We start from the raw sequence: 24,161 nt of genomic DNA on the forward strand, positions 1-24,161 counted from the left end.
TAGTTGGAGCACGTTGATCCTGTCTGTGAAATCTCTGACTTCACTGAAACGACGATGACGCATCCCTGATCTGGTTTGTTAGCAAAACCACAGTTTATAGAAAACAGATTTTTTTCACCACACACAAAACTGAGCTGGATTTAAAAAAAAAACAACCCTTTTTTGCCACATTCAATAACCTCAGTAGAACAGAAATTAAATTTTGTGTTGAGGAGAATTGCAATTATGTACAATTATGTACTACATTAAAGAAGGTCTAAGAAGTACATGTTAATGTCACATGAAAGTGTCTGCTCTGTAGGGGTTCTCCCATGTCAGTCGCCCTGTGGGATTTACAGGAGCAGAAACTGTATTTAGGTTTATGGCGGGATGGTAAACTGTTACACAGGGGCTTGAGGAGATCCTAAAGAAAATTCTTTGGTCAAGCATTCATGAGTTAAAACACTAATGTGCTACATTGTGTGACCATGCCTCACTCCCTCGAAGCTCCTTCAGCAGAACATGGCACCTACAGGCTCAGCCAAAAGGCCTGGACCTGAAAAGTCTCTTTCAGTTGTTGGCACCATTTGGGTCAAGAATTAAAGAAACGTTTACCACAAAACAAAGACCAATAACTGAAACAAGCTCGTTCATTCAACAGATGTATTTATGGATGTTGAACGTCATAGTGCCATTTAAAAGAAGATCAGCATATTTGGGGAGAGAGGATGCTGCTGCCTTGCACATGTAAAGGGTTATATTTAATGCGTGACTCATAGCATATTTGCAATGATAAAACACATTTTTGAAAGAAATAAGAAATATGTCCAAATGAATGATGTAACACAAAGACCGCAACTTTCTGAAAATCAGAGACACTCTTCATAGGCCTGCAGCTACACAATCATGAGTCATCTTGTGGCCATTTAACGCCAACTCAAGAGAATGCTATCAACTCTGCTCCCACACACAGTTTCAGAATAGAAGCTTGATACGATGATACATACGATTAGTGAAATGGGTTGTTTATTATATTGTAATTTCTGTATTTCACCAAAGAAGGTATGCTTTGGGCTATGAAGTTGCATTGCCAGGAAAATGAAACATCTAACTCTCTCCTTAGTGCAAACAAAATAATCGACACCAAAGAGGGTATTTACAAAAACTTGAAGAGCATCTAATCTGGGCATGACTTACCTTTCTTTTGCGAAGTCTCACTTGGTTATCTGCGGATTCCTGGGTGGCCAGAGTCTCTTGCAAGAGGAAACGCTGCGTGCCACCTCCAGCGGTGGCCTTTGAAAGTCTGCTGCTTTGAGGTTCTGGGACACCCCGCTCCTGCAGGCCATTTCCGGCTGACATTCCACTGGGGCCGGAAGGAGGCTGGGCAAGGCAGCTTCCCAGATCTGCTTTTGCTGATGGCAGTCCTCGCTCGGTGCTGGGAGGAGCCGAGGACTCGTCATGTACGATGCAGGGCTCTCTTTCATGGCCATCTTTAGGGAAGTCAGGTTTCCTTCGTTGCTGAGCAATGACGGCAGAATTAAGCAATTGTTCCTCAGGCACAATCGCTTTCACATGCAAAGAGTCATGTGCATTTACTTGTGACGCCTCTCTTATTTCACTTACGCTTATGTCATGACAGAGCTCCAGGCTGGTCTTGACAGTGTCAGCAATTGGTCTCTCCCTTCTTTCTTCTACTGGTGTTAGTTTAGGTTCACCTGCTATAATCCAGGAGCTACGTGAATCTTGGTTACTCTCCATGATGGGCGGGGTCTTTTCCAAGGAGCCTGCTCCTTTGCCACTCTGTTCGTCAGGTAATCCCCGCTTTCGAGTAATTAGGGTTTGTTTATCATCCGTCACAGATAAATCGGAATCGGCATCCTCATCAGACACATGCACTAATGTTTCTGTGCTGGCCTCCAGAGAAAGAAATTGGCCGTCATCGTCACGACTATCATTTTCATCTACCCCCTTTGAGACGTGGCCCATTGGCCTTGCAGCGAAATCTCTGAGCTCCGACCCATGACAACAATCCGGTAAAGAAACACACTTCTCTTTGCGGTCCACGCGTTGAGCTGCATCCTTTTCCATACTTGCCTGCAAGCTGTCAGCTGCTAGTCCATGATGGCATGCTGTGTTGAAATCATCCGAATCACACGGCAGCCCCCTCCATTGGGTCACATGTTCTTCCCAGCTTCTCTTTCGGATGGCTGCAGACATGTCACCGTAGTCTAACAACAGACAGAGCGAGGCATTCCATTCGAGGTGAAACGAGATGGGAATTGGTGAAAGATGATTCCAATTCACTGACCGAGCAGGCGAGGCCGTGTCATCATTTTACTACCTATTAAATAATTTAAAAACACATGGTTATGACAGGTCTCTGAAGGATCAAAACATATTCTAGAAAAGGAGAAACTTTCATCTTTTTAAACAAAGTTTTGGTAAGAGACTCAAATGCTTCCGTTTAGTAGATTTGATATAACAGTGTTCTCGCATCACCGCCTTCTTTTACTAAGAAGTTAACGTGAAATACAGTGAATTCACAAAATGTAATAATAAATAAAGATGTAGACTAGTTCTTTCGCATTGAATGGATATCAGTGCCTTTTCACTTTTTGTCTTTCATGAAAGACAGTGTTAGCTTGTCTGGTTCACCAAGTGAAGAAGACCTTACAATATTGACAGCCTTTGGCTAATTTTCTCGTGTAAATCTTATTATGCCACTAATTTCAAGGTGAAATTTTGAATGTGCAAAAGTCCGTTTTGTTTTTAAGGTTATTATTTTGTAAGAAGTAGTCTGAATCTGAACTTAGCTGAACATTTTTATTTTTCAGGTCAAAAACTATTGACCTGAAAAACAAACCAAGTTGGAGGGCTCAGGATGTGAGCCTTTTTGCACTCAGTAGTAAAGGACACATTGTAATACGTAATGAAATCATTGAGAGAGACTTGCTGCTCCAGCTTACATGATTTCCTGATTTACTTTTTAAAATCCACGTCATTCAAGAAGCCTATTTCCAGTTTGGTTTGAATTGCAACAAAAACAACTGGGGAACTATTCATAAACTACGCAAGCTGTAGAGGCAGCAATTATAACGCAGGGATGTGGGAAGGCGCTAGTACGGATCTCAAGCTACCAAGCACGCATTCCGTGCAGGAAATGACTGAGAAACGGACTAGTTCTGTTTAGGCCATATTAACACATAATTCATGGACAGAAAAAGACAGCACATTCCATTTACAATGTCTGAAGATAAATGCCCTTGCGTTTACTATTACTCCTGCTACTCCCAACTAAAGGGCCATGCCCACAGGAGAAAAGTCTAGGGATCCCAGAAGACTCTATGGGACAGTTCTCATCTGTCCTATAGGTATGCGTCAAAATGATTGTCCAGCACACAGCAGCGACTCTTACTAACTACCATTTATGGAGCAGTTGGCGCTGTTCAGGAAGGTTACAGTACAGAACCACCTTTTATCCATTCTCTCCTTTACTCCAAGAAACCATGAGACAGGTTTATCTCATTATCTGCAAGCTGTTGAAGCTTCAAGAACATAACCTACTACTAGCAAGTCAATCTGACTCATAGTGATCCTATAGGAAAGGGCAGAACTAGAATTGCCCTTAAAGGTTTAAGGGAGTGGAAAGCTTCATCTTTCCCCCGAGAAACTGCGCATGGTTTCAAACTGCAGACCTTGCTATTGGCTGCCCAACTCTTGACCCTCTATGCAACCAGCGTTCTTCTCTCAACGCTTGTTATTGTTTGATACCATGGAGTCAGTTCTTACTCAGAGCAACCCTATGCACACCGCCCACCCTGCATCACTTCTCAGCTGTTATGTTTGAGCCCATTGTTGCAGCCATTGCCAAGCCGTCTTCTCGAGGACTTCTCATTTTCCCTGGTCCTCTCCTTTCCCAAGCATGAGGTCCTTCTCCAGGGACCGGCTTCTTCAGACAATGTATCATAAGTATGTAAGACCAAGTCTTGTCACCTTCGCCTCTAACGAGCACTCCGACCATACTTCTTCCAAGAGATTTGTTAGTCCTTGTAGCAGTCCATGGTACTTTGAACATGCCTCACCAGCCCCATAATTCAAATACATCTATTCTTCTTCTGTCTTCCTCAGTCAATGTGCAACTTTCACATGCATGTGAAGCACTTGAAAATACTATGGCTAGATATTAAAACAATGATAATTTATAATTGATCAAGGGGCCACGAGGGTGGGATGGTGAGGAGGGAGGGGGAAAGAGGAGCTGTTATCAAGGGCTCAAATAGAAAGTAAATGTTTAGAAAAGGATGATGGCAACATATGTACAAATATGCTTGATACGATTGATGTATGGATGTTATAAGAGCTGTAAAAGCCCCCAATAAAATGATTAAGAAAATACCATTGCTTGGGCCAAGCTCACCTTAGTCCTCAATGCAATATCTTTGCTTTTCAACACTTTAAAGAGGGCTTGGGCAGCAGATTTAATCTACACAATGCACTATTTGATGTCTTGACCGCTGCTTCTGTGAGCATTGATAGTGGAAGACAGAAAGATAAAACACTTGACAACTTTAATCTCTCCTCAAATATCACGATGTTACTCATTGGTTCAGCTGGGGGAATTTGGTCTTCCTTACATTAAATTGTAAGCCATACTGAAGGCTACAATCCTTGATCTTCGTCAGCAAGTGCTTCAAATCCTCATGACTTGCAGCAAGCAAGGTTGCGTCATCTGCCGGTGGCGGGTTGTTAATAAGCGACACAGGTTCTGCGTGAACACTATTCTCACTCAGACTCACCGCCATTGAGTCAACGCTGACTCATAGCGAACCCCGTGGGTTTCTGAGATCATGGGAGTAGAAAGCCCAGCCTTTCTCCCTAGGAGCTGCTGATAGTGTTGAGCCTGTGCATGGCAACCTAGCTCGTAATCAATACATCACCAGGGCCCCAGAATTCTCATTCTTCTCAATGCTATCCATAGTTTGTTTTGACGCACACAGTCAAATGGCTTTGCATAGTCACAAAACACAAGTAAGCATCTTCCTCGTATTCTCTGCTTTCAGCCAAGATCCGCATGACTCCAGCAATGGTATCCCTTCTTCCAAGTCCTCTTCGGCATCCGGCCTGAGCCTCCGGCCGCTCTGTCAATGGACTGCTGCAACTGTTACGAGATGACCTTGAGCAGAACTTTCCTCACACGAGATTGTGCTGCAGTTTGAGCACTCACTGGGTCCTCTTTCTTTGGAGTGGGTGCAAATAAAGACCGCTCCCAGTCAGTTGACCAAGAAACTCTCTTCCAAATTTCCTGGTGTAGACTTGCAAGTGCTCCCCTTGCCTCGTCAAATTATTGAAAAATTTCAATTGATATTCTACCAATTCCTGCAGCCCAGTTTTTTGTTAGTGCATTCAGGGCAGCTTGAAATTCTTCCTTCAGTACTATTGGTTCTTGCTATATGTTACTTCCTAAAATGGTGGAATGTTAAGTAGTTCTGCTTGGTACAGGGATTCTACATGTTTTTCCGTCGTCTTTTGAGGCTTACTGCACCATTCAGTATTTTGCCCACAGAATCTTCCAATACTGCAACTCAAGGTTTAAAGCCTTCCTTGAGTTCCTTCAACTTAAGATATGCTGAGTGTGTTCTTCCTTTTTGGTTTTCTCACTCTTAGTTTTTATGCATTTCATTATAATATTTTACTATGTCTTTTCAAGCTGCCTTTTGAAATTTTGTGTTCAGTTTTTTGATGTCATTATTTCGTCTGTTTGCTTCAGTTACTCTACAATTAAGAGCAAGTTTCAGGGTATCTTCTGACATTCGCTGATTTTTTTTTCTTTTCTGTCTTTCTTGAGACCTTTTGCTTTCTTCATAAACAATGTTCTTCATGTCCTCCTGCAATGCACCACATCTTCTGCCATTAGTGCTCAAGGCAGAAAATCCATTCTTGAGACATTCTCGAATTCAGGTGGAATAGACTCTCGGTTTTATTTTGACTTGCGGACATGTTTCAGTTTTCTTTCTTTTTTTTGATATTAAGAACATCATACTTTTTTTCTATAATAGCTTTATTTATTTATTTATTTTAACATTTTATTAGGGGCTCATACAATTCTTTTCACAGTTCATACATATACATACATCAATTGTATAAAGCACATCTGTACATTCTTTGCCCTAATCATTTTCTTTTCTTTTTTCTCCTCTTTTCTTTTTTTTACATTTTATCAGGGACTCATACAACTCTTATCACAATCCATACATATACATACATCAATTGTATAAAGCACATCCATACATTCCCTGCCCCAATCAAAGCATTTGCTCTCCACTTAAGCCCTTTGCATCAGGTCACGTTTCAGTTTTCTTCAGCTTCAAACCGAACTTTTATATGAGCGACTGATGGTCCGTTCACACGGTCAACCCCTGGCCCGACTTTAGCTGCTGCGATTGAGTTTCTCCACCGTCTCTTCCCACAGATGTCACCAATTTGATTTCCGTGTGTTCCATCTGGAGACGTCCACCAGCGTGGTCACCGTTTGTGTGTTGACAAAAGGTGTTTGCTATGAACACATTATTGGTCTCACAAAGCTCTCTAGGAGGCATTTGAGCTTTGTTCCTATCACAACGCCCATATTTCCCAACTATTGTTCCTTCTTGGTGTCTCACTTTTCCCATTCTAATCAATCACCAATAAATTGTCAATGCCTCTTCATGATATGTTTGATCGAGTTCAGACGGAGACTGGTAGAATTCTTCAAATTTTGCCGGATAACCTTTAGTATTTTGGTGCATAAATTTGAATAACAGCTGTGTTGTATTGATTGGATTTCCTTGAAAGAAAAAAAAAGATGTAATCCTATCATGGACAGCATTGTACTCCAAGATGGATTTTGAAATATCCCTTTTGAAAACGAATTCTAAGCCATTCCTCTTGTTTGCGTCATTTCCAGCAGAGTAAACCATATGATTGACTGCTTCCAAGTGGCCACTACCAGTCTGTTGCAGCTCACTCACACCTAGGACATCTATAGCCTTTGTGTTCCATTTCATTTGGGTCAACTTCTGATTTTCCTAGTTTCATACTTCATATGTTCCAAGTTTTAGAATCTAGAATCCAGTTAGTAGATTTTTGCAGCCGCTTCTCATTTTGACTCATGCACCATCAGCCAATGAAGATCTCCACAACCTTTCTCCCACAAGGTGGGCTCCACCCAAGTCGTTATAATTGCACTCTCAGGGCAGTTCCTCCACGGTCATATTTTGAGTACCTCCTGGCCTGAAGGGCTCATCTTCTGGCACTCTCTCTGGCAATGTTTTGCTTGGCTCGGGAGCCCTTCAGTATCCGACCAAGTTTTGATACGATGCATAATGCTTTCCATAGCTAATGCTCCTGAAGTGGGCAGCCAATCCTTTCTCTGCTGTCTGTTCTTACTCTGGAAGCTCCACTGAAACCTGCTCACTGTGGGTGGCCCTGCTGGCATTTGAAACACCAGCGACACAGCTTCCAGCACCACAGCAGCACATAAACTACCACAGTATAACAATCATGCGGGTCCGTCCGTTTGTCTTACTGCTAAAGCTTAGAGAAATCAAGTAACTTATCCAAGGGTATAAGCCACAATTCGGAGTAACATTTGGTTCTAAGGAAGAGACTTTAAGCCAACAAACTTCACTTGTTTTGAGAATCTACCTCCCAGCATCTCCCTCCCCTCACAGTATTTCTCTAGTATGTAAAATTGTAACGCTTCAGGATAACCCAAAAGAAAATGTGAGTATTGGGCCTATTATTCAGAAAGGTGAGAACTCTTAAGGGCTCAAAAATTCCCATAAAAAATTCCTTTGTATTAATAAATTATTTATTCCATAGTTAAAGGAAATAAATTGCATTAATGCAAACATAATCTTATGAAAATTATTAATCCAAATATTTATCTTCACATGGAAAAATATTTATGGGTGTGTGAATACCTTTGCTATTAAACAGAAAACATTATAAAGTTAATTATGGCATATATAGTTAGGTTAACATGCAATATCTTATCATTTGATTTTTCTTTTGACTCATTTTAAATTTCAGTTTTTATCATTTCATGCTTTCTTTTTAATGTGTTTTTTCTGTTTTATCTAGTCATGTGTTTACTTTTGTTGTTTGGTCTTTTGTTTGCTTCCTGTTTGTATTTCATATGATTTTTTATGTCTGAAGCTCTGGATAGGTAGATCTATAGAGGAAGTAAGTAGCTTGGTTATCGCCTAGGGGAGGATAGGCATAACAGGCAACTAATGATGAGTATACGAAGAAAATATTCTGAAATCGGTCATGGTGAAGACCACACAAATATTCTTAATATAATTAAATAATCAAATGGTATGACATGAGAAGTCTGTCCTAATGAAAACATAATACGAATAAGCAAACACATAAAAAGTGAGGCTAATAAGAACTGTATGCCTCTGTTCCAGTTTACCTACACATTCTTAAAGACAGAATTAGGAATGGATCTTGTTTGTACTCCAGGGATTAGCTATAATTTTGTTATTTCAAAAATATTATGTAAGTGCAATTACATGTTTAGGAAATTCAGATATATGGAAAAACAAAAACAAATATTGTCTTATAACCTACATCCGCAGCCCTTAGGTTGAATCCACTCACAGCAACACTAAAGGATCGATGAGAATCCTCCATAGAGTTTGCAACCCAGCAACTTTTTACAAGAACCGGCAAACTCATCTTCCATCCAAGGAGGGGCTTGTGGACTTGAACCCCTGACCTTACAGTTAGCCGACCAAATGCTTATTCCACATTACTACTAGGACCCCTATTGTTCCATAATAAAACCAAAATACTGACCTATGAAAGAAAAATCTCATTCAATGAGCAGATAGTTTGATATTTACTCTACAGAAAGACTGTCAGCCCACAGCCTAGATGAACTAGTGGATTTCAACAATGAATAAGATTAAATGCTGGGCTGGTTTGGGGGCACTTCAATCTTTTGAAAATCACTTCCCCGTTATTCTGGCTCAGCACACGTGCTGGAGGTAAATATCCTAATTGCTATCAAGACTGAGAAGGTTAGGCATGTCCAACAATTTTGGTGTCCCAGCGTGACCAAGTGTCTTTCTGGATAATATTTGGTTTCCTCAAGATCTGAGACTATCTTTGAAAATAGTCAGCATTCAGATTTTCCATGTTGGCATTCACTTTGCACTCAAAAGAAAATAGAAAGTCACTGAATTCCATGCATAAATCATCATCATGTGGGAGGCTACAGAAAGTGGAAAAAGCGCGTAGATGGAGGCCAGCACATTCCTGCTCTCCTGAGCGAGTTTGGGCTGTGATAGGGCACCTTTGCTTCTGATGCTTTCTTTTCTTGATCTGAGCCGGTGTAGAAGGAGCAGGCTAACTGAAGACTCACCTAGTGCCATTACTAGGTCATTCGTAAGCCACATCCGCCTTTATATTGACGTGGAACTCTGGTTCCATTTCTTTTACTGAGGAGAAATACGGTTTCTGCTAACACGTTATGACCAGATTACCTGGGTGTTTTTTGTATTCGAGATTTTAAAATAATAATTGATTCATTTCACTCAGCCAGGATGAGAAGGTCATGTATTGCTATCATGTCCAAGGAGGATGGTGTAACAAGTTCTCAATCTTAGCAGAAAGAGACATTCCAAGTTCTCAGTCTTATCAGAAACAGACACTGCGACGTTAACTCTTTCTGTCCTCATTTCGATTCTCGGTTCTTTGCCACTTCCAAGTCATTCCTGGGAATGTGTCAGAGTCTCTATTTTCTAAATACAATATTTCTCAACTGATCAGGTCATCATCATTACAGTGTCGAGTGCTCATCCCATATCTGGCAGTCTTGTACACACAGATTTTTCTTCATATTTTAAAATCAACCTCTGCAAGCTTCTCCAACTAAACTTCCTAGTTAAATTACAAATTTTCAGATATATAAACTGTCTCCATGATTTAGGGCTAAACAGGGCATTTGATGCCCTGTTATTAATCTCAGGGGGGATTAGATTTTGTCAACTACATCTGAGTATGCGGGCCTTGGAGCCTTTGGAAACTTAATTGACCAAAATCCCAGCCTGGAAAATAGAGAGCCCTTCATGGCTTTTCCTATGAGTCTAATTTAAAATTACATTTCAAACTACTGACCATGTACTTATTTTGAAAATTTATATTGCATTTCTGTTGTAATCCTTTTCATGTGGATTCATTCAGAATGAGCTTAGTCACTGAAGATTTTGACAGAGGAACTGGAAAAATGTAGGCCATTCCAGGGTGTTGATTTTATGAAGTGAATTTCCGTGGGGAAGTTCATGTCTTAAATGCATGTGTGTAACTACCACTGTATTAATACTACTAGATATTGGGTCACTATGAGTTGGAATTGACTCAATGAAAGCAAGTTTGGTTTCTCTGTTTGGGAGGTAGGTAGATACTTGTCTAAAATGTCACCATGCTTATGAAACATATTGTGAAATTGGCACATTTATGCTCTGTAGTATTAATGCATTAGGTATTTGGGTAGAAATTGGTGTAGAATTTAGTATGGGGACTAATTTTGTGACCACCCACCCCCCGGCCTTAACATCAGTGATTGTAGTGTAACACAAGGATAGCATTGTGTTAAGCAACAAGAGCAGCTAGAGACATTACAATTTGAGAATCCCTTGTTTATTTCTGAAATCCAGTCTTACTCTCTTTTTTGAATGTTTTTGAAATAAACTCACCCGGTGTATTTTGGGCTGCTCACTGTGGTTACCTCAGATAAAGATGGGGCTTTCTACTCTCACAAACAGTTACCATGTCGGAAACCCCCCGGGGCAGTTCTGCCTTGTCCTAGAGGGTCCCTAGGAGTCGGAATGGCTTGATCAGCAATGAGGATGAAATCTGTACTTGGAGAAAAAGAGTCTGATAATTATCACTCTTGCTGGTCCTGTGATCAGGGCATTCCAGGTCCAAATCAAATACCTGTGGTTGAAGTAAAGGGGGCTGGGGTCTAGAACTGATGCCTATGCTGCTGGGTCAACATAATTTAATCAAGAACATGCATTTAGCACTTCAAGTAAGATGAAAAGTCTAACACAAAACAGGGCATCATCAACATTGCTGCTTCCTTCTCTTGCAGTCCCTTCCTTCTTCTTTCCCCCAGTAGTTACAGTGATGTGTGATACGGGGAGTATACTAGGTAGGACGTTTCAGAAAAATCAATTACTGAATAAAAGTCTCTGTGGCAAATTTCTGCTTGAACGCTATTCAGGTCAAATGAGAATTCAGGTAGATGGATTCTACTGGAAGAGTCTTTCTTTCTAGCTTCAGAGTCTTCCTGTTCTAGAATCGCCCCATTGGGAAAGACAGCAGAGACAGCAACACTCTAGAGAATTACTAACAACCTGAAAATGCATTAAACTCCTTGGAGGAGAACCCCATTTCCCAAAAGCTTGTACTTTCCCCCATTTTTCATGAAACAGGGTATTTCTGGGCCAACTTTGGCCTAGAAAAGACTGAGTCTGGTTTCATGTGTGGTCTCTGCAGATGTAGCACATGGAGCAGCGCAGTAGAGAGGCCACATGACTCTACCTCAGTGGCAGGTAGCTTTGGGAAGGAAGAGGTTAATGACAGTAATCATTAAAGGATTAAAGATAAGGAATTATTTAGGAGACCATAAGTGCATCCCGTATATTCCTAACTAAATAAATGGATGGATAGACTCTTTCCCTCTTTTTTCTATGTAAGATTCTCTCTTTTTGAACTCAGCACCCTCACAACTGTTGTTATTATTGTTATTGGGTGCCACATAGGTGCCAGCGAGCCAGTGTCTAATCACGGTGACCCTCTAGACAACAGAAAAGGCCCAGCCCTCCTGGGCCTATGCCATCCTCATCGTCTTTGCCGTGTCTCAGCCACTGCTGCAGCTGCCGGGCCCATCCATCCTATTGAGCTTTATCACTGACCTGCCTTACCAAGCATCTGTCCTTTCCAGGGGTTGGGACAAAATATCCTAATAAAGTACCCACGGTCTGAGAGACAAAGTCTCGTCATCCTTACTTCTAGGGGAGGAATCTAGCTGTATTTTCTCCAAGACAGATTGGTTTGTTCTTCTGGATGTCCATGGTATAGTTTGCAGCCTGGTATGTCTCAGCTGCAGAAGACCTCTTTAGAGTACTGGAAAGTAAGTACGTTATTTTGAGGACTATTGTGGGCTGGACTCCAGCCAAGGTACTTTCAATGGCCTCCTATGCATGTGAAAGTTGGACATTGAAGAAAGAAGACCGAAGAGGAATCGATGTATCTGAATTGTGGTGCTGGTGGAGGACATTGAAAGGACTGTCGACCGCTAAAAAGGCAAATTTGTTGTGGAAGCAGTAGGGCCAGAGGGTTCCTGAGAGGTAAGCATGGCACGACTTTGTCTTACATACTTTGGTATGTTGTCAGGAGAGATTAATCCCTGGAGAAGGACGCCAGGCTTGGTAAAGCAGAGGGACAACAAGAGAGAAGAAGACTTTCAAGGAGGTGAACTGACACAGTGGCTGCATCGGTGGGCTCACGCACTGGAGCAATGCTGAAGGTGGGACAGGTCTGAGTAGTGATTCCTTCTGTCATACATAGAATAACTATGGATTGGAACAGACTGCAGGGCATCTAACAACAACAGCGGACAAACGGAATCACTAAGGTGAATACACACAACACTAAGGTTGATTTGAAGCCACACGCCATCTCTCTGCCTTGTTAGAAAGACTGCCGCTTGGTCCATGTCCAGTTGCCACATGTGCACAATTACGTATTCTAAAATTCCCATACATCAGAATGATCCCCACAGTCAAATGCCTTTGCTTAGTTAATTAAAACACGTCGTCTCTGCTTTCAACCAAATTCTATCATACATCAGTAATGGTTTCTCTGATTCCATATGCTCTTCTGAATCTGCTTTGAATTTATGGTGGTTCATTCTCAATACACTATTATAACCACTTTTGAATTTTCTTCAACATAATTTGAAACGCATGTGGTAGTAGTGATACGATTAGATAATCTCAGAATTTCTTGGGCCAACTTCCTTTAGAATGATACAAATATGAATCTCTTCCATCCAGTTAACCAGATAGTTGTCAACTAATATTCTTGTCAGAGACAAGTGAACACTGTTAGCACTGCATCTATTTTCTGAATTCTCTTAATTAAAACTTTTTTCGATTCCTGAAGCCCTGTTTTCCATCAACGCCTCCAGAGCTACTTAGAATTCTTCCTTCAATATCAATAGTTTTGATCATATACAACCTCCTGAAATGATTGGACATCGAAAAATAGCTCTTGGTACTGTATGAAGTGAAATTCATATCTTGTTTTATACTTAGTAAATATTTTTAATGAAAACATAAAATTATATAACCAGAATGTTTCATAAAACCCAAGATGTATATACATTATGTATTAAAAGATATGGCACAGTTTTTAATATCAGAAAACCTCTCTCCTCTCCATTCAGAGTCAGGTCAAAGCATAGACACTTCAAGGCAAATAGTTTATGATATTAAGGGGAAAAATTTCTAAAGATGGAGATCAGGAAATCTCTAATGAGGTTATTAGATATACTACTAATCTCTATTGTGTTTCATGTGTTTTGTTAGGCACTCTTTATACATTATCTCATTTGATTTCAAATATAATATTTTGAAATATACCCATTAAAATTACTTGATAAAGGCAAAATATTAACCAAGTACAGAAGCAGCATGATTGTTCTTGTATCAGATCATATCTAGTGTCGTAAGGTCATACTCAGGAGAGTCAAGGATGGTTTTTCTGGAAAGGCACATTATTCTAAATGATAATCAGTTTTCAAAAAGTGAAAGGGTCATTCCCAGTATGTGCCAAAGCCTTAAAATGAGAAAGGATATGATGTTTTTGTGACTTTGAAGAATTTCAGTATGACTCAAGTAAAACAGCTAACATAATATAAAGATTCTCCAGAGTCATTTCCCTGCATATCTCTCTCTCTCTCTCTCTCTCTCTCTCTCTCACACACACACACACACACACACACACACACACACACATTATTGTGAATTCAAGAGTCTTTCATGAGAAAAATGTGAATCTTTAAAAGGTTTTACTGTAGGTAAGACTGTCTCCTGATCAAACTTATATTTGAGAAAGTAGTCTTCCTGCTCAAACAAACAAACAAACAAACAAACACCATAGGAGGTAAATAAGCCTAAAAACAAATACATCCAGTAAGAGACTGCTGCTGAGTTCCATGAAGAAATAGTAATGGTTGAAAATAGATAAATGGCAATGGGACAGAGAGACGTTCACACATCTTAGAGATGTTTAGGTAATTAGTTACTAATGCCTCCATTCAGACAGCCTCCTGAAATCAGAGGAAAGGGAAAACAAAAAGTACCTTTACATGGTAAAGATAACAAGAAAGGAGACAATATCAGGTAACACATGTCAATCACCTTTAGAAGGTCAAAATATGTAAGTGGAAACTGACTTGACAACATTGAGAAAGTTGTAACTAACTTTCTGTAGTAGGGAAGTCGGGAGGTAGCAAAAATGATGACAGAATCCTAGAAGGTCTGGGATGTAGGAGTAACCAGGTAACTCGGTGTTGTGAGAAATGGCATTGATAGTGCAACTAGTTGAAACTCTATAAAGGAAAAGTTCTGTTCTCCACCTATTCCTCCTCTGGGAGATTTACTAATGACCCAAGTCTCCAGATTGGAAGGGACAATGAAACACACAGTGCACGGAGTGAAAACAGACCACACCAAGAAACATCGCTGTGAAATTCCAGAACTAAAGAGATACACATAATGACCCAAGCACTATGAGAAAGAGAGAGAGGGGGAAAAATAAAATAAACTGTTTGTTGAATTTGAGAGCAAGAATAGTACCAGATTTCCCAGAACAAGTGAAAACAAGAAAATAGGGCAATGTGGCTGAAAAGTCTGTGGGGGATTATTTCTACCTTAAACTTAAAGAGCTATCCATTTTACTTAATTCTTCAACACAAACGACAGGGGAGAGAAATATCTAGTAAATACATATGGAGAGAAAATTCTCTCTCGTATCCTTCCCAACATTTGTGGGTCACCTTACACCTGGTGCTCTGGAAGATGGCACGGTTTGGCCCATGCCCTCATGTGTTTGATCCCTTCAAAATAGGTTGTTTTTATAAACATCACAAAAATCTTGCATATTTAACATAAGAGAAAATAAAGGGACTGCAGTTCCATTGCTTTGCATAGTTTCACCCTTTCCTTCTCTGGACTGCTACTCCTCCCTGCCTTTTCCGGAGATGTTGTTCATCCTTCTGGTTTCGTTTGGAACCCAATCCCGTCAAGTGGAATCCAACTCATGGAGACCCTATCTAGAGAGTTTCTGATGCTCACGTTTTTAGGATCAGGCAGCTTCAACTTTCTCCTGTAGCCTGGCTGGTGGGTTTGAACTGCTAACTTTGTGGTTAATAGTGATTTCTCGATGCACTACCAAAGAAACAAAACAAAAACAGACACAAAACTGCCATCGAATCAATTTCAACTCCCAATAACTCTATAGGGGAAAGGAGAACTTCCCCTAGATTTCCAAGGCTGAAGATCAAGGACTTCAACCTTTGTTATGGATTGCAACTCACTGGAAAGAAGATCAAAATCCTCACGAGTGGACAATGACAAATGGAGCAACGACTGAAGTTGTCAAGGATTTCACCTTGCTTGGATCTACAATCAATGCTCATGAAAACAACAGTCAAGAGGTCAAGTGATGCCTTGTGATGGGTAAATCTGCTGCAAGAAGACTCTTTAAAAGTCTTGAAAAGCAAGGTTGTTGCTTCGAAGACTAAGGAGCGTCTTACAAAAGCCATGATATTTCCCATCATCTCATATGTATGTGAAAGGTGGACACGGCATAGGGAAGACCAAAGAAGAACTGATGCATTTGAATTATCGTGCTGCTGAAGACTATCAAAGTAGCACTGACTGCCAAAAGATCTCTCGGAAGCACAGCCCAAATGCCTTTCAGAGGCAAGGATGGCAAGAGTTCACCTCAAGTACTTTAGACATGTCAGGAGAGACCAGTCCCTGGAGAAGCACGTCATGATTGATAAGAAGAGGGACAGTAAAAGAGAGGAACGTTTTCAACCAGCTGGGCTGACACACTGGGCTCAAATCTAAGAACAGTTGTGAAGACGATGCAGGACCAGGCAATGTTTCGTTCTGTTGTACATTGGGCCACAATGAGTTGAAATTCACGGACTGATACCTAACAAATCTTAACAGGAGCAGAAAACCTACTCTTTCTCCTGTGGCTAGGGTTTAAACCAGTGACCCCGTGGTTAGCAGCCCAACATGTAACCCCTACACCTCAGGTCATCATTTCAAACCTACCAGCCATTCCATAGGAGAACGATAAAGCAAGCTGTCCCCGTAAAGATTTACACCCCAGGAAACACTATATAGGGTTAGGAGACAGACTACACTCAATGGCAGTGGTCTTTCTTAATTATCCATCCTTTATTCTCTCTTCCTCTCCCTCTCCCTTACCCCAGCTCTACCTCCATTATACCATTGTATCTACCAACGTACCATCTACTGAGTCATTTTGAGAAGTAAGAGAAGGTATCAGAAAAATAATTTTCCGTTATTTAAAAGTAAGTGACATTCTCTGAAATGCACTAGTGGAAGACTATAGTATGGATCTGAACCAAGAGACAGACATCTTGGGTTGCTGAGTGACTCTTGGTGAGATGGAGAGGTTGGAAATCAGAACACACTAGATATCTGAAATCTTAATGTCCTCCAAGGTGTCACATCTGCACACAGTAAGTTCCTCTCAACACTTATTGAATTGAATTGGAGCAGAACAATTGTACCCAGACTCACTGTGCATCTGAACATACCCATCAACACTGCACAGCAATATCTACAATATAGAAACAGATTAATAGAGTTCTGCTGACACTGCTTAATAGAGTTCTGCAAATCTAATTCTTCAAACTAGTTGAGTTGTGAGCCCAGCTAAAGTCAATGTATATCTTCATTATAAAGAGCATTTGTGGAGGCCAAAAGGAAATTCCTTTCCTTGATGGTACTACAAAAGCACGAACTATCTAGCAAACTGTATTGTGGACATTTGGGTATATTCCTCCTGCCTTCCCACCCCCAATCGTCATTAAAATAAAGGCAAACTACCAAGCTGAAGTTATCCATGTAAGATGCTTAAAAATAAAAGTCTAGAGCATATACAAGTTTCAATTCCCTGTTCATAAATACATGAGCAAGCAGCAAGAGAGAAAACACCAACACATTTTAAAAAGCCTTTCTGCAAGTCTAAACAAGACAGCCAAATTTACTAAAAGACAGTGATCGCTTTTTCTTTAAAATGTTCATTCTACGGAACCCAAGGGCCCTAGTGGTGTGTGGTTAACGCACTTGGCAGCTGCTGATGGAAGGTCGGTTACTTGAACCCGACAGTCGCCTTGGGAGAATGATCTGGCAGTCGGCTTCCATAGATTTTGCAGTCCTTGAAACCCTACCTTCACTACAAAGTTAGAATTGACCCAGCCAATGGCAATGGGTTTGGGTTATTGTTTGTAACCCCCTAAGTGGTGCAATGGGTTAGGCATTGGCTGCTAACCAAATGGTCCGTGGTTCAAGTGCACCGGCCACTCCACAGGACAAAGATGAGATTTATAGCCTCAGAAATCCTATGGAGCAGTTTTAATCAGTCGTATAGAGTTAATATGAGTCGGAATTGACCATATAGTAGTAGGTTTAGAGCCTGGTAATGCCATGGGTGAGTGCTTTATTACTATCCAGTAGGTCTATGATTGAACCCACCTATTGCTCTACGGGAGAAAGGACCTGGTGATCAGATTTCCTAATGATTCAAGCCTAGGAAACCCAACTCTGTTGCCTGGGGTCACTGTGAACTGGAATAAACTCCATGGTATATAACAACAAACCGAATTAAGGCACGGGAGAGCGTTATCTTTAATAACACCACGGAAGATACTAACTCCTTAAGGCTCACGCAGGTATTCTTTCTTAGTGTTATTCGTACTTCCCTCAGTCACAAATCATTATCCATCCACTTTCCTATACTTGTAAAACGTTGGAATTTACTTATTATGCCTCATTAACGGTCAGAAAACTAACTCTTGTTAAAATTCCTTATTGGTAAATTTCTTAATGGGGCTTAAAATCTATGTCTTTAGGCTGTCTGGAAAACATCAAAAACATCAGTAAATTACAGGATAAAAACATAATGAACCAAGTCAGTGGAGTAAGTAGTACATCAGTTTTTCCAAGAGACATATCCAAGTTTTCATCATTTTTATTTTTTTTTTGGTTTTCAGAAGAAAAATGAAGACATGCGTACTCTATTTTAAAATGTCCTATTACTGTTAACCTATACTTTTATGCATTTTTCAAAATTTTTACTGATTGTGAGAAATTTTTTCTCATTCTTACATCTCAGAGTCACAGTTTCTCCAGGAATTGAGCAAATTTGATAATTAACTCTTGCAATTCACTAGAAGTCAGCTTATCGGGGAAAAAAACAGTCTGACTAAATTGCAAGTTATTATTTCAGCGGTGGCCTATTTTTACCTCCAAGTTCCTGCTATTTAATGTAGTTTCCAGAAGTATCTAATTTTCTTGCAGGGAGGAGCCCAGACACTGGCAGTGTTTAACTTACCACCCACTTTATAGGTTAGGCCAGCCAGGTTTTCAAATTTTCTTAACGTTTTCTTAAATAACCCACATGCAACTTGAAGAAATATTGGAACGTGGTGTGATTTTTGCTTGATATTGCCAACAGCATTCTGGAAATCCTTGGTTTCCAAGATATCTGAGAATTAACACAATCAAGGGGGATAACGCTGCATCATGATACAGTGTTTTCTAAATATCTGCATTTTATGTAGGCTTCCGTGTTTCGTTTAGAATAAAAAGAAGTGAGCTATCATCTCAGTCATTCTACTTTGTGCCAAGAACTTTGGGCCTTAACAACCAGGTTGCATCTTAGATGAGTTGTGCAAGGGAATTAAGAAATAAATGTCTCAGCCTGTGTTCTCTAGAGGAGTTCACGCATGTGTGGAGGTTAACAAGTTCCAAATTCATGTGTCTCATCAGACTCAGGCTTCTCAAGTGATTGCAGGCTGGACTGCTAAGATCAACAAATCAGGAAGAAGGCTGCTGGCGCACGGAGTTGTAGAAGCTAGCGACTACCAAAACCTTCAGGGCTAGTGGCAGGTTGCTGGCTCACATCTCAAGAACCAGAGGTCAAAGGATGATGAGTTGGACAGAGAGCAAGGGAGTTTTGCCAGAACATCTGTATATATTGGAGGCAGGCCACACCCCCAGGGAAATTCCCCTTCCATCAGATAACAAATGGAGGACAATTACATGATACTGAGAACCACAGCCTAATCAAGCTGACTCATTCCATTAACCATTGCAATGAAAAATTAATCGTTTTAGGTTTTGCCTTGGTAGCTCTTTTCTGTACAATCCCCTTTAAGCAAAGAATTGTGTATGCTCTAAGCTTGTTTCAGTTGGCATTTTTCATGTGACAGGAAATCGTTTAGAGTAAATTTTGATATTGTAAGTCCGACTGCTCTTTTCTTAGAGGGCAAAGCAGTATGACTAAAATGTAGCGTTGCATTATCAAAAGGAAAAAGATATTCCTGTCCTACAAGGCACACCGATTAAAATGCTTTATCATCCGCATGGTGAGATGTGACTTGGCTCTAAGTGGCCACTTTCTGTTTTTAGCTTTGCTATCATTTCTAAGAACACTCTGACGGTGCGCATAGTAATCACTACATGGATAGAAGAGAGGTGGCTGCCTCAGCACAGGTGCCCAGAAGTGCAAGATGACAACGGGAAACTGAGCTTTCAGTCGTTCCCTAAGCAGCTTCCACTGAAATCAGGAAGACGATTAAATCATTGGGAACTGAGGTGGGTGTCTAACTAGGGACCAGGGCAGCTACTATGAGCGCTCTTCTTCTGTTACACTGCGAACTACCTCTTGGAGATAATATTTAAAATTCTCATTCTATTTTGGCATCGGCCTACGTATATTGGAGCATCTTTTTTTTAACATAATAGTAAGTGTACCAGAAACTTTTATCTAGTAATAGTAATAGTGAAAAACAGCTTTCATGTGTTCAGTATTGTGGTGGGTCAGGATTTTTGGTGGTTTGTACACACACTCTCTTCCTTACTTATGACCCTCGTCAGTGCTCTGTGGGGGAGGTGCTATCAGAGCTTCAGGTTCATAGGGAGGAATAGCACTTCAATGGGAACATCTAACTCGGGCCAAACACCTGCTCGTGGACAGGGATGATGGACTCCATTACGTGCACTGCAAAATACCTGCTAAGGAACCATTTTTTCCCCTGGTGGTTTGGAATAACTGCCTGTATTCTACATGTCTCAATTCTCTCCACTCCGAAAAGGGAATAATGAAGACACTATGGGGAGGTAAATTTAATTAATAATAAATGTAGAGCACTTAGGCCAGGACCACTGCCCACATCCGACAGAGGTAAACTGACAGCAGGATGACGGTGGTGGTGGCGGCTTCCCATTAGCTTTGGCTTGGCCAGTGCTGAGAAGGCACAGGGAGTATGAACTAGAGCTATCCCTTTTATATTCCTGTCATTTTAATGTAGATGGAAGATCTGTCCAAACTATGGAACACAATGACTCTTTATTCTTTGTTACAAATTGACTTATGTTTTTTTTTAAAACAAAAGGCCTTGTTAAATGGCATACAAAAGTATTTTCAGATTAAAAAATTCATTTATGCTCAAAGCGAGCTGGCGATATAAATATTTTCGGTATCCTGTCCGCTTTGTCAATAAAAAACACGATCTCAAAGTAGGCATGGCACATGTCTCAAACGACAGCACATGGAGTGAGCAGACGTCAAATCAGAGCCAGTTTTCTGACTCGACCTTTGAGTTTTCCAGCACACCATTCCAGTCATATGGCAGAACACTAGCTAGTACTAGGCGAAGACTGGCCTCAAATAACTTTTAATTTAAAAACCACTTCTGGATCTTCTTGCTTCCTTCTGATTTTTAATCATTTTACAATACCATATGAAGAGCATGTGTTACATAATGGATGGATGTACTGATTGTGATAAGAGCTATACAAGTCCCCAATAAAAGGATTATTTTTAAAAAGCATGTGTTAATCCCTGGTCTTAGACTTTGATGAGTCTAGCCAACCTCATACTCCTTCCTTTTTCAAAATTCATAACTTGTCATCCTAGGATGTCTTGAGGGAGGAGCCCACAATTTTTACACATTGCCACTCTTCAACTCTGTTTTCTTTCCTTTCTTTTCCACTTGACAAAGTCAACATGCTAGGTACCTTGCTGCTAATGGATAAGAATAAAAGGAAACACTTGAATTCAATATTTCTCTTTGAATAAAAGTCTATAATTAAAAATGCATGTCATTTAAATCTAATCCAAAAGCTGTCTTTCCATAGTTACAAATATCTATAACGAATGATCTTTCCTTCCCATTTACTCACTGAGCAAGCTTCATGAGCATGATGCTGTTTGTGTTGCCTTTGACTTGTACGGTAGCCCCTCCTTAAACTTTTCAAGTTCATGCTGTACTCTCTAATTAACTGCATCCAAAATGAACACCCTCTTTAACTAAAGTCCCAGATCCTCACTTTGCCTTTATTCTGTTCAACTTCTTTAAAAACTAAGCTAATCTATTTCTCAAAACTCCAGAGAGTGACCCACAGTCCAACGGCAAAATAACCATACAAATCCCCTCTTCCATAGAAACCCATGTTTCTATATCCACACTAAAGTCTATCTGGAGTCAGGTTCCTCTGAATTAGGCTCCTGTTGTGCACAGATAGAAGCGATCATTCACTCGGGGAATGATAGATATTCATGCCCCTTCCAAATCTGGAGGTTTTCATTGCATTCTCATGTGCCATTTTTGACATGTCCCTATTCCGATCCAGTCCTAGGGCCTCTCCTACTGGGAACTTTGATGCACTGTAGTAATTTCTATGAAGAGACTCTCACTGTAGGATAGTACTAACCGTGATCCATTCATCCTCCAAGAAGAAAAGGATAGAATGAAAGGCATGGGCAAATTTTAGAGGACCTGTGTGAGATTTATTTGAGGCCTCTAAGACCAAATCTTCTATAAATAAGATTAAGCTAAGCCTGAAGTATTTTTCAATGAGGCATATGGTATAGAAAGGTTTGGATCAGGCCAGAAAAAATTATCTTTTGTTCTAATGACCTTAAAAAAATGAAATGAGCTGTCTTTTCTAAGTCCTCTAGAGACAACTCCTTGACGTCATGAATTCCTCATTCCAGTAGTTGTGGCGATATAAGTATTAGATCGTGTGTCTTTTAAGTGGTAATAACATCAGGAAATGGGAGAGAACAGTGGGAAAAGAGCATCATGGCGAGCATGTCCCCGAAAAAAAACCCAAAACAGCTTGCATTATGACATGCCCATATATACTCATGTATAAGCCGAGTTTTTCAGTATATTTTTAATGCCGTTTTGGTGGTAAAATTAGGTGCCTTGCTGATATTCGGGTCGGCTTATACTCGAGTATATACGGTAGCTTAGGTTTATGGGAAAGACTATGTTTTTGGACAGTGTGGTGTTTCAGCTTGTATAGCAACCTCTATTGCCATGTGGGAAATACGATTCAGATGGGGCAGCACTGCTCCTATTTTACACTGCACTGGCCAGGTTCTTATTTAAGTACTGTGACGGATTCTGTCCTCTACAGCTAGAGGACCTTGCTTCTGCTCGGAGCAGAGATGCAAACCAATTATAGCATCAGAGATAAGAAGGAGGAAGGAAGATGAAAGGCACTGGGCTCAATTGGCCTAGAAATGTCCACTTACGTTTTCATATGTCCACTTAGGTTTTCTATATTTCCACTCAGGAAAAAATCTCAAAGAATTGGAAATATGCTACAGCAATCAAGACTTCGGTTAGCTAAAAGAAGGACTGTCAGGATACATGCATTCCTAAACTCTATCTACTGGCGGGTTGGGTGGGGAGGAAGGTAGTAAAATCTCTGAAAACGTCTGTGGAGGATCGCTTTACAGAGATACCGTTTGAATACAAGGATATTAATTAGTCAAGTTCTCTTTTAGCCCTGTATTTCTAAGAAACACCAGTTTAAAAATTACTATCATCATTAGCATATGGACTAATTTTCTTGGCATAAATATGAAGCGTGACAAGAGCTACTCATTTAAAGTGTTTGTTGAAGCCATATTAAATAAATTGCACTATTTAGTCAATTTGCTCCTTTAAAAAAGATCTTGTTACCTGCTCCCCCGCACCCTCAACCAAACACACAGCAACTCTCTACACATTATCATTATTATTTTTCAAAGAGGCTTTCTAATTTTCTGTCTGCAAAGTAGCATTCTCCTGGACATGCTCCTACGTAAGTTTGCATAATTGTCATCTGAGAGCAGCGTTGAATCAGGGGTTGTGGTTTCACTGTCGTCTCTTCCACTGGCCAGTGGTGTGATCTTGGACAGGTCACTGCAGACTGCTATTCCTCAGTCCCCTTGCTGGGAACCTCAGGCCACAGGTAGAAGAGAAGATGTCTCATGTTCTTTCTTTCCCTGCAATTCTCTTTAGTAAGCTATACTCGAGAGAAGTCAGGGATTTATTGAGCTATACTTGAGATAAGTCAGTATATTATTTTAACACATTTACAAACGAATTGACCCTTTTCCTCACATTTTAAAAGCCTATGCATGACAAACTGTTAGTGAATAGTGAAAATGTGTTAAGATGTTGGCATAGCATAGCATTTAAGAATTCATGAACTAATACAACACATGGTCACTTTATACTATGCAAAAACCCCTAATTAACATCTTTCATATATTTATGATCCTTGTCATACTAGCTCCCTAGCTTACATTTAGTGTCTCTAATAGGCGTGTTAATCTAATTGATTTGGAAATATACACGAACATTTGTTCCCCTTCACACCATTACATAGTTTCTACAAAATGGTACATATTTGAAATCTTCAAAGTATAACAGTATGTTATGCATTATAAGTTCATGCTGTTTCAGTAACTACTAAATTTCTTTCTTCATATATATTTAACCATCTCAGAGA

General features: G+C 40.3%; 1 protein-coding gene across 1 annotated transcript in view; it reads right to left on the bottom strand.

Annotated features, from left to right (window-relative positions):
- The window catches only part of DLC1 (DLC1 Rho GTPase activating protein), a 458,236-nt gene that overhangs the window by 433,107 nt on the left and 968 nt on the right, over nucleotides 1-24,161 (bottom strand). The window contains exon 2 of the mRNA XM_075556747.1: nucleotides 1,177-2,320. Coding sequence (XP_075412862.1) covers nucleotides 1,177-2,196 — 1,020 coding nt within the window. The 5' untranslated portion in view covers nucleotides 2,197-2,320. The remainder of the gene's footprint in view (nucleotides 1-1,176; nucleotides 2,321-24,161) is intronic.

The sequence above is a fragment of the Tenrec ecaudatus genome, chromosome 8 (assembly GCF_050624435.1).
Source record: "Tenrec ecaudatus isolate mTenEca1 chromosome 8, mTenEca1.hap1, whole genome shotgun sequence".
NCBI lineage: Eukaryota > Metazoa > Chordata > Mammalia > Afrosoricida > Tenrecidae > Tenrec > Tenrec ecaudatus.